The 12249-nt window shown below is 42.5% G+C and overlaps 1 protein-coding gene across 1 annotated transcript in view; it reads left to right on the top strand.

Annotated features, from left to right (window-relative positions):
- The window catches only part of LOC119302109, a gene marked incomplete at its 5' end in the record, with an annotated part of 27599 nt that extends 25307 nt beyond the window's left edge, over positions 1-2292 (top strand). Inside the window, one exon of the mRNA XM_037579129.1 lies at positions 1796-2292. Coding sequence (XP_037435026.1) covers positions 1796-1979 — 184 coding nt within the window. The remainder of the gene's footprint in view (positions 1-1795) is intronic.
- Positions 2293-12249: the final 9957 nt, after the last annotated feature.

A 12249-nucleotide genomic window follows, 5' to 3' on the forward strand; every position in this document is an offset into this window, starting at 1 on the left:
TGCGGTGGAGGTCGGGGGGCCGCAGGGGAGGGGTGCGGGGCGGCGGGGCGGCCGGCTACGGCAGACGGGGTCGGCGGCGGCGGCGCGGGTGTGGGTGGGGAGGAATGAGAGAGTGGAGAGAAGAGAGGGGGGCGGGACGGCCGTTAACGTACCCGCCTCTTTGCCGTCCGCCAACGGTCGGGAAAGATTCTTTGCCGTCCGCTTGCAGATGGCAAAGAGGTGGGGCCAGTGGGCTTGAGTTGGTTAAACAATAACAGGACCCACCCACCTCTTTGCCGTCTGCTAGCGGACGGCAAAGAACGGGCTGATGGCAAAGACTTTGTTTGCCATCAGCCACATCTTTGCCGTCTGTTTTCTTGTGGCTGACGGCAAAGACGTTCCTTGCCGTCAGCAAGCGGACGGCAAAGAATGGGCAGACGGCAAATAAGCTAATTCCAGTAGTGTTATCCCAAACCATCACTTGCATTTTTGGAACAACAGATATCATTCTTCTAACATTGAATTACAAACTCTAGAATGACAACTTACCTTCTAGTTTATACATCACATAATTCTGTTTTTTATGCATCTTTTTTCATTAACATTTTAGAGCTTTGATAACTTGTCAAGCTGATATACCAACAGTACAACATCATAGGAGTTATGTTTCAGGACCTATATGTCCATCATACAGCGGTAGCTAATGCTTTTTGGTGTCCACAAGAACCTTGTGTTGGAAATGCGGTTTTTAGGGAAACATTATAGCCGTAGAAAATAATATGTGTAAGGGAACTAGAACAATATATATCCATGATGTTGAATTCATATACAAAGTGGAAACAGTAAGGCTTACATACTAGATGAGTGATGGATGAGAAAGATGAAGATACAATTTTTTGCCCTTATTGGATTTCGTTGTCTGCATGTCTGCTGCCCCAGTTAAAGTTTGCTTCTTGAGAGAAGTGTTAAGGGCTGTGTTTGTCTTATACTAATAATAGGGGGGCAAAGGTATTCAGACTGCATATGAGTCACACACATTAATCAACACATGAGGTGTGGGCAGTTAGCCTAGCATAAATGGCCCGCAACAAGATAGTACAATGTTTTCACAGCCACATGAACCCTGATAACTTAGCTTCATGTCCAGTATGTCAGGAAATCTTTAATCGCCACATTTTCTCCCCCCTTGAGAATGCAGTTCATAATTCTGTTTGTCCAAGAAGGCATGAAGTATTGTTAAACTGCATTCGTCTCATTGCACTGCATGCAAAGAGTACAAATGTGCAAACCACAAACTGTCTAATGCTTCCATTCAACGTGTCATGCCATCTCATTCAGTCATTGAGTTGCCATTCACCATGGTTGGTCTAAATCGTATGTGCCTCTGCTGGAATTTTTGCCAAGCTTATCATTAACTTTGTGGCCTAATATTGGAGCTTTAACATGAACATATGATATACTTAGTGTTTGTTAGCGGTGCCATGGTCTTGATAAGTACAATCCTCCCAACAGAGGCTAGCACTCTTTCTGTTCTATCTGTCAATTTTCTTATGTATCTTATCTAGTAGATATATACATGTTTGTAATCAGATTTCAGTAGTCTGCCAAGTCTTGGTTAAACTCTGTGTAGAACATGCAGTCCCAAGCCATACTTCATGTAAGCATCTAAATTTTGTATCTGCTGTATCAATATGATATAGAGTGGAGTTGGCTCTGGCCTTTGTAAGTTAAATGAAACAATACAATTATCTTTCTCATGCATTTCTTTTGGATATGGATCATTCAATCAGTAACTGAATATAGTTTCATGACACAGGATGCCGGTTCTCCTCCTCTACATTTGTGCATTCCTGTTCGATGTTGCTGGCGTGAAGAAATATGGAAGGGAAGGCTTGGTCTATTTTGTCAATCTGTTGAAAACCAGAGGTGGGCTTCAAGAGATATACAGGATTATGTGGTTGCCTGGCTATGTCTCTCCCTATGACGATTCTGCGAACTAGTTATGAGGCTCAGGTTCTTGATGTGCATGCATGAGAAACAGACTGCATCACCTTGGGTATTTTCTGGATGGGCATGTATCGGATCAAACTCCTAGAGATTTGCAAGGAATTTTGTTTAGTTTAAGGGATTTGGTGTAGTAGCGCCTCATCCAAACAAGCCCTTTGTTCGGGTGTAGAATATGGGAGCCCCAGTCTGTAATATATGTGCGTATTAGTTCTCATTTGTATAAGCCACAATATGTCTAGTAGTATCTAACTTATCTTAGATATAAATTTGCCCCCTTTTCCTATAAATCTTACTGAAATTCTGTGGTGGTCATTATACATACATCTACCAGCTGGTATCTGATGTTTGTAAGTGCGAGGTGTGCTTTTATGGAGTACTACAATCCAAGATTGTGTGTGACCGTGCATGTACAGTATCTGGACATAAGCACATGCGACGGATCGCAGCACCCCAAAGCTACACTGCATATGTGGCCTCCTACGAAGAAGAAAGAGAAATATTATGCTTGATTTGTTTAAAAATTGGGCACAAGTCCCAATCGTTCACTGGCAAACCCTGAAGCAGAGAAAGATTCATGTTAGTTATGAATGAAAAAACATGAAAACAAACTCTAAACGGATACTACATATCCTTCGAAGGATTTCTCCTTTTGCTCCTTAGCCCACGGGGTATTAGCAACTGTTTTCAGTTGTTGTTCCCTTTCAAGGGTAGGTTCTTACCCGTTACTCGCCCGTTCGCCACGAGAAACACCACTTCCCGTTTGACTTCATGTGTTAAGCATCCCGCCATCGTTCATTCTAAGCCAGGATCAAACTCTTCTTGAGATTCATAGTAGCATTACTTATATCTTCCTTATTTGTAGACAAAGCAGATTAATTGACTGACTTAGGCCGAGTAATCTCATCATTCACACGAGGCACTTGAGCTTGTGTTTCGCCCAACTCCACCCGTTGGACACTTGGTACGCCCTCCATCTTTTAAGCAATCATCTCATCATTCACACGAGGCACCCGAGCTACTGTTTGGTGCACCTCCACTGTCTGGTCATCGGGTACACCCTCCTCCTCATTCACAGGAGACACCAGAGCTAGGGTTTGATTCAAAGGAGACACCAGAGCTAGGGTTTGGTCCACCTCCACTGGTCGGGCATCGGGTGCACCCTCCATCTTTAGCCCAAGCATCTTACCATTCACACGAGGCAGTAGAACTAGTATTTGGCACATCAGCCATTCGGCAGCCAGTACGCCCTTCTCTGGCTCTGGCTCAATGTGCTCATCAATCAGATGAAGCAGCCGATCCAATGTTTGGTTCACCTCCATCTGTTGGGCATCTGATACGCCCTCCGTCTTTGGCCCACCTCCACATAGCATGAGCACCTTTATGTAGTTGAAGTCATCAAATACCAGGACGCGCATCAGCTCGCGTCTCCCGGGTTTGCTCTTGGATAGCGCCAACAGGAAGTTGAAGAGAGGACTCACGAGCTTCTTCATGCCGCTCAAGTCCGGAAGCACCGACACGGTATAAAGGAAGAAAACAGGAACCCCGCGCGAGACACGCATACATCAGCTCCGCTCCCTGGTTAAAACATCGGCATTTTTGAACTGTATAATCGTAACCAGGCTTAGTGAAACACGAGAATTAATAATAATTACCTGATGTAATCAAGGGGACCAATGCTTTTGTGGATATCCTTGAAGGCCATTGTGAGGCCAATAACTATGCATTCATCACGAAAAGTTCAGTTCAGCTCAGCTCAGAAAGAAGAGGAAGCCATGTTTTCACATAGGATCTTATAAGGAATCAATGGAAGTGGCGACTAACCGAGCTGGACCCGGGTGATAAGGTCGTTGCAAAAGCCCCGTTTTCATACGTTGGCCGTGAGGACGCTAAGCTTGTAGAAGGCGTAGGCAAGCACCAAGTCCAGGCACGTCGATGAATCCATCTTCCACACCTGCCACAGCCCCACGCATGTCAGGAGGGATCCATCTTCCACACCTGCCATAGCCCCACGCACCAAGTCCAGGCATGTGGAGGGATCCATCTTCCACACCTGCCACAGCCCCATGCACGCCGGGAGGGCTCCTGCTCACACGCACACCAATGTTAATCACTTGTGTTGCAGTTATTCCATAGCTCAATTGAGAAATCTCACCAACCAAGGTAGATGATGAGTGGTACAATAATTTTTGTAGTTACAAAATAACTAAACTAATGCGCTCGTTTTTTCTAAAAAAAATGTGTGTTATCAATGCATTAATTACAAATGCATGCATACATGGTCAATAAATGACCAAAAACATTTATATGCATAGAGGAATTGGTAAGTTTTCTTTTTAATCTTGCATGCAATGATTTAATGCATCTCAAAACCTGAACATATATATGATGGAAATCAATAAAATTAAAACTTATAAAACAAAAAAACAAAATTCTAAGATAAGCCATATATAAAAATCAAAATAAGTACATAATCATCATGCGCGTGTATTCCTACGCACCGAAAGGCATGCCGACGTGATAGTCCTCCACGTCGAAGATGGTCCGGACGGAGAGCATGTGCTTCAGGTTGTCCAGGAGGGGCCGGAACGCGCCCACCGGCACCGCCGCCTCCTCCTCCTTGTCGGCGTCCTGATCCCAGGTGAAGCGCTCGTCGTAGCTCGACGGCGCCCAGGGAAGCACGGGCATGCTGCCGTGGCCACGGGCGCAGCTCTGCACGAGACCGGTAAGAGTCGAGTGTAGTCAAGATCGCCAACGAATCAACGTACACATCTATACATGGATTGATATAACAAGGATTGCGAGCGGTGCTCACCAGCGTCAGGGAGCGAGTAGTCCGGAGGCCCGGGAGGCGGACCGGCGCGTGCGCAAGGCGGCGAGAGGAGGACGGCGCCGACACCACCGTGGCGGCGACGAGAGCCGCGCCAGGGGACAAGCCGCAGAACTCCATGGATCGATCGGTGACGCGCGACACTTGGTTCGCGCCACATACTGATCGACCGCGAAGTTCGAACCCGTCCGCTGTTTCGCCGCCATCCCGCCGCCGTTGCTTGTGAACTGCCCTTAGCTAGCTAGCTACGTCGTGAGACGCTAACTTGGTACGCGCGTATCGGGTCTACATAGTTTCGGGTCCGCATTACTACTGTCTTTTTTTACGGCTAAAAGACTTTATTTCTCAGATATGGATGGGTCTTTTACAATAAACTAGCAAAAGAGTCCGTGCGTTGCAACGGGAGAGAAAACATAACACATGCTCTTAACTCAACAACCATCACTCAAGACCACAATAGGTCCATCTCCTTTATTTTTACGAGGCATCATATTTGCGTTGCCGCTTATCCCCCTTATCACCCTCGCCGGCGATGGCCTCGGTGTTCACACAAAACAAAAAAAAATGTGTGTTGAATATGGTTAATCCTAAGGCGCCTCTCTCTCTCCCTCTCTCTCTCGCTCGCTTTCTCTCACTCTCACGATGAGAAATCTGTTGTTTTCCCCTACGACATTTTTCAGAGGTATGCATGTGTAGTTATCGATGTTTTTTTTTCCATATATGGTTATATTGGGATGTTTATTTGCAATCCGGATCGCCGTCGGTATGAAAAAAAAACGAATCTTGCACTATAAATTATAAGTTTGCTTCCATAACAATATTTTAAAAATATTTAACATGTAAAATTAACATCATATTTAGATTCCACACATTTTTCTAATAAAATTTCATATATAATATGTTAAAATCGAAGTTACGGTTTAAAAGATACAGACAATTTAGAAAATCATTTGGTTTGACTTAAATATATTCCAAAATAATATTTAAAAGTACTTAACAGGTAAAATTAATATCATATTCATATTCTACATATTTTTCTAATCAAATTTCATATATAACATGTTCAAATCGGAGTTACGGTTTAAAAGATATGGATAATTTTAAAAAGCATTTGTTTGACTTAAATATGATCCGCGGATGAATTACCTGAAACATCAGGGGGGTTTTCGAAAAATGTAAAATAACGGTTCGGGTGTGACTTAAATCCGGACGGTGGGTTGATTTCAAAAAAGGAAAGGAACTTTTGTGTAAAATACGAAAATAACGATTCGTTTTAACTTAAAACAGGACTACGGTTTAATTCTCTAAAATAGAGGGACTTTTCTGAAAAATGCCATGACGGACGAAAGAAACTCAATTTGCTTTATTATTAGGTAAAGATTAGACCAACGTCCGTGCATTGCAACGGGAAACGCATGTATATATGGGTGATATATTCACGTGATGCTCTCAAGAATCAACTCAACCAAAATTTTGTCTGCAAAGGAGGAAAAAGTATACTCACATTCTTAAAAGAAGAAATGTGCAAGGCATGAGGATCAAGCTCTGCGGATGTGATAGGAGTAGAAAAACTTCCAAAATTTCTCAAGCACGAACATTTGCCGGCCTATCTTCATGGGTTTTTTGCCAAGGCTACCGGTATGAGCTCACACAGAAGTTTTGAGTTCACACACTTGTTACTTCCGTCCCTAATTTCTTATAATCACATTGTTTAAGCAACAAGTCCTGTCATAGAAAATCCGGTGCAAAAATAAATATGAGAAATCAACTACAGTAAGTGATGTAAACATTAAAGTTTGTTCGCTCGATGCAGTGAAATCTTCCGTAGGCATACCTACAACAAGTTATGACTTGTAGTCATATATATCCAATGTAAGTATATAGCATTGTGTTTCCCTTGAACAAGAAACTTATGTTTTCTGAAAAATAAGCGATATGAAATTGCGGAGGGAGCAGCTAGGAGAATAAGACGACTTGGTGAAACCTTCTGCCCTATACATAATTGTTAAAGTGTAGGAAAATCAATCATCAAAGCAGCAAAACAATGTGATTATGTTCAAAAGAAGTACTTCACTAATTAAAACATATGTAGGAGAAAAAAAATATTGGCCTATATTGGCGATATAGGGAGAGATTCATGTTGTCCGTTTGCTACCTCTCATGGCCACCCAGTGATCCTCTTAGGCGTGAACTTTGTCTAAATCACCAAGGGCTGCTCCTATTTGCTGGTTGTCATGAAAATTATGCAACAGATAGGGGACATGTCGGTACAAATCACGCACGCATCGATGAATTACATGCGTCAGAGAGGGGACAACAGTTTGTACCTCTTGCATCCCTCAGGTCGGGCAATACCAACACCACACCTGCACGCATATTACAAGCACCACGTACACATCAATCAGGGCAGAGATCAACACAGGGCCGGCCCTGTGTTTCGGGAACTTGACGACATGGGCCTCTATGTTCTAAGTCCTAAGACCACATATATATGCGTGTTTTATATATATAACTTATTAAAAATAACTTTCAATCACACATCTTTAATTTAAAATATGACTATAATAATTGAAATATTAGAATACGTAGATACTAAATAAAGAATAAATAAACTACTGAATTGTCAAATTTGGGGTTTGGGGGGATGGATAGGAACATGGATGAAAAACGAGCAGACTTCAAGACTTCCAGTCGGATGTATACTTGTATAGGTATTGCCGCGGTGCCGCCTTGCCGGATGCCGGATGGCCGGGCTGCCGCCTGCCGGACTACTGTGCGGCAGCGCGGACAGCGGCAGCCAAGGCGAGGGCAACGTGACAAGGGGCAAGGCGCCGAGCGAGAAAGCCGACGGGCGCACAGGCGAGGGCGACGAACCTACGAAGGAAATTAGGAAAACAAGCAGTCGCGTACCTGACCCTGGCAACTGGCGTGAGTTGCGGCGCGGCTTCGCGTTCGCTAATCGATCAGCGATCGCTAGCTAGCTATTTGGGCCGCCTAGCCCATCTTATTTCCTTTCTTTAGTTCTTTTGTAATTTTTTACTTGTTATTTGCTGAGATATACAGTATATATATATATATATATATATATATATATACTTCATCATGGGCCCCCTCCTCGCCTGGCCTTGGGCCGTCGCCCCGTCGCCCATACCCCAGGGCCGGCCCTGGATCAACACCATAGATGCAGGCATCCAACAAGCTACTCAGGTCGCCGTTAGGGCCTTAGCCAGCCGCGCGCCCACACCCCTCCCGGAATCGCCTCCCCACACATCCTTAACAACCGTCATTTGGCTGACTCAGCAAAAACAAGAAAAGAGATGAGGGAGGTCCCTCGCAAGAAGGGAAAGGGAAAGCGGATTAGCTACCTATGTCCCACCATCGCCGGAGCCCTAGGTCCGGCTGTCGGAGTCCATGATTTGGTGCCAGCGCACGGGAAAGAGAGAAACTTGTGATGGATTGGGAGGCTCGGGAGGGAGGGAGATGATAGTGTTAGATAATAACGAGACTAAATGAGACACGAGAGCACACGGATTTTTACGTGGAAACCCTTGCGGGAAAAAACCACGGACGCACGAAGGCGCAATTACTATGAGGAGTATTACAAGCACGAGACGACAGGCCATCTGAGGTGCGACTACATGGGGTATATATGAGGGCAATATATGAGAGTCCTTGGAGGACAAGTAAACGAGTTGTACTCGTATGCGTCGGTACCAACGCAAAGGCGCACACCATATGTATTACGTCTAGTCCAATACGGTATAGTTTGGCTCACAATTTAACAATCTCCACCTTGAGCCAAATTCCCTTCAGTAGTTGTAGAAAGTAGATAACTCCATCCAAATCAGTATAAACACCTTGTGCGTCAAAGTCCACAGGACTAGTGAGAAATACCAACTAAGCCTGAGCAAAGCTCAAACTTATTGGTCGGAACTGGCTTTGTCATCATATCAGCAGGATTATCATGAGTACTTATCTTGCATACCTTTAAATAGCCTTCAACAACAACATCTCGAATATAATGAAATCTAACATCAATGTGCTTTGTCCTCTCATGATATATTGGATTTTTTTGTAAGATATATGGCACTTTGACTGTCAGAAAATACGTTAGGGCAAGATGAATCTCCACAAAGCTTAGTGTATAAACCTTTCAACCAGATAGCTTCTTTGCATGCCTCAGAAATAGCCATATACTCAGCATCAGTAGTGGAACAAGCCACAATAGACTGCAAAGTTGCTCTCCAACTCACAGCACAACCACCAATGGTGAAAACATAAGCTGTGAGTGATCTTCTCTTATCCAAATCACCAGCAAAATCAGAATCAACAAAACCAACAAGTCCATCTCTAGTTTTCCCAAACTGTAAATAAGCATTAGAAGTACCTCACAGGTATCTAAAAAATCCACTGAACTGCTTTCCATTGCTCTTTTCCAGGATTAGCCATGTATCTACTGACAACACTCAATGCATATGATAAATCCGTACGAGAACAAACCATGGCATACATAAGTGAACCAACTGCACTCAAATAGGGAACTCTAGACATGTACTCAATATCTGCATCTGATTTAGGACATAAAACTGATGATAATTTGAAGTGTGCAGCTAACGGAGTACTTACTGGCTTGGCATTATGCATATTAAAATGACGAAGAACTTTATGAATATATCCCTTCTGACTTAGATATACTTTTCTAGATGGTCTATCTCTGGATATTTCCATGCCAAGTATTTTCTTTGCTGCACCCAAATCCTTCATCTCAAATTCATTACTCAATTGCTTCTTTAGTTCATTAATCTCTGACATACTCTTTGCAGCAATTAGCATATCATCAACATAAAGGAGCAAATAAATAGTTGAACCTTTGACAGTTTTCAAATAAACACAACTATCATAATTAGACCTTTTGAAACCTTGAGAGAGCATAAAGGTGTCAAATCTCTTGTACCACTGTCTAGGGGATTGCTTCAATCCATAAAGAGATTTCTTTAACTTGCAGACAAGCTTTTCTTTTCCAGGAATAACAAAACCTTCAGGTTGTTCCATATAAATATCCTCTTCTAATTCTCCATATAAGAATGCAGTTTTAACATCCAATTGTTCAAGCTCAAGATCATGCATGGCAACAATACTAAGTAAAGTGCGAATAGAGTTATGCTTCACAACGGGAGAAAAGACTTCGTTATAGTCAATACCTAGAATCTGGCTATAACCTTTAGCAACTAACCTTGCTTTATATCTTGTCTCATCATTAGGAGAAACACCTTCTTTCCTCTTGAAAACCCACTTGCAACGAATAGGTTTCTTCTCTCTAGGTAATTTTACTAAATCCCAAGTGCCATTCTTTTCAAGTGATTCCATCTCATCATGCATAGCGGTCATCCACTTATTACTATCACCAGAAATAATAGCCTCAAAATATGAAGAAGGCTCAGAATTATCTTCAATTTCTTCTGCAACAGATAAAGTAAAAGAAACAATATTGCACTCTTCAATGAACCTGTCAGGTTTATTAATACCCCGCCTGACTCTGTCACGTGCGAGATTCCAACTGGGTGGAACAATAGGCTGATTTGGAGTGGGAGTGACATTATCATCATTAACGACGGGTTCATCATATGCATCAACAATTTCATTACCAGATGTATCACCTTTATCAATAACATGCTCCACCTGAACAGTAGGCTCTTGAACAATAGGCCGCTGTTCACTCTCAACGGGAACATTAGTAGATGAAACATCATGTAACATATCAGATTCATTAAAGATAACATTTATGCTAATAACAACCTTCTGGGTTTCAGGATTCCACAATTTAAAACCTTTAACACCAGACTTATAACCAAGAAAGATGCACTTAACAACCCTAGGCTCCAACTTTCCATTATCAACATGATCATAAGCAGTGCAACCAAAAACTCTCAACTGTGAATAATCAGCAGGTGAACCAGACCATACCTCAATTGGAGTTTTCTTATTAAGAGCAATAGATGGTGAATGATTAATGAGATAATAAATGAGACAACAAGCAGTGGAAGCGGCCTCAGCCCAACAACGCCTATGCAAACCTGCATTGGACAACATGCAACGGGCTCTGCAAATAATGGTCCTGTTCATGCGCTCAGCAACACCGTTTTGTTGAGGAGTATAAGGAACGGTGTAATGTCTGACAATGCCTTCAGACTTGCAATAATTCTTAAATTGCTTAGAACAGAATTCCATACCATTATCAGTGCGAAGTATTTTTATCTTCTTTTCAGTTTGTCTCTCAATCATAATCTTCCACTCCTTAAAAGCTGAGAATGCTTCATATTTATGCTTCAAGAAATAAGGCCATACTTTTCTCGAATAATCATCAATAATAGTCAGCATGTAACTAGAACCACCTAGTGACTTTCTGCGAGATGGTCCTCATAAATCAGAATGAACATAATCAAGAATACCTTCAGTTGTATGAACCGAAGTATTGAACTTCACCCTCTTGTGTTTGCCGAAAATACAATGCTCACAAAATTTCAATTTACCAGGTTCATATCCATCAAGAAGACCTCTCTTATGTAACTCTGCTAAACCAAGTTCACTCATATGTCCAAGTCGCATATGCCAAAGGTTAGCAGCATCACAATCAGACTTCTTTGAAATAACTGGAGTAGCGTTACCTGAAACGGTAGAACCTCGTAGGTAATAAAGACCATTGGTCGAACTTAAATCACCTTCCATCACAATAAGGAAACCTTTGGTGACTTTCAAAACACTATCTCCACCTGAATACTTGTACCCCTTTGCATCAAGGGCACTCATAGAAATAAGATTTCTCTTCATCTTTGGAATATACCGAACATCTGTCAAAGTTCTGATTATGCCATCAAACATCTTGATTCGAATAGAACCTATCCCTTCAATCTTGCATGGTGAATTATCAAAACCCAAAACGGAACCAGCAGAAGTAGTAGAATCAAAAGCATTAAACCAATCTCTATGTGGACACATATGAAAAGTGCATGCAGTGTCAAGTACCCACTCATCATTGGTCTCAGCACATCCAGCAATAACGACAGGAGCATCATCGGAACTATCATCACGAGCAACATTAGCAGAATTTTCACCTTGTTTGTTACCTTTCCTCTTTTGCTTGTTCTGCAACTTGAAACACTCTGAGATGTCATGCCCGTCTCTCTTGCAATATCTGCAATATTTTTTGTCTCTGGATTGCGACCGGCCCCTGTGGCCGTTCTTACTTTTGCCTCTGTTTCCATTATTGGAGTTCTTCTCCTTTGTCCTGCCACGAACAGATAATCCCTCTGCTTGGGATGAACTTGAACCATCATGAGGCACCATTAATTTCATCTTCTCCTTAGAGTTCAAAGCTTCATAAACTTCATTAAGTGTGAGAGTATCACGACTATATAATATGGTGTCTCTAAAATTGA

The sequence above is a fragment of the Triticum dicoccoides genome, chromosome 5A (genome assembly GCF_002162155.2).
Source record: "Triticum dicoccoides isolate Atlit2015 ecotype Zavitan chromosome 5A, WEW_v2.0, whole genome shotgun sequence".
Taxonomy (NCBI): domain Eukaryota; kingdom Viridiplantae; phylum Streptophyta; class Magnoliopsida; order Poales; family Poaceae; genus Triticum; species Triticum dicoccoides.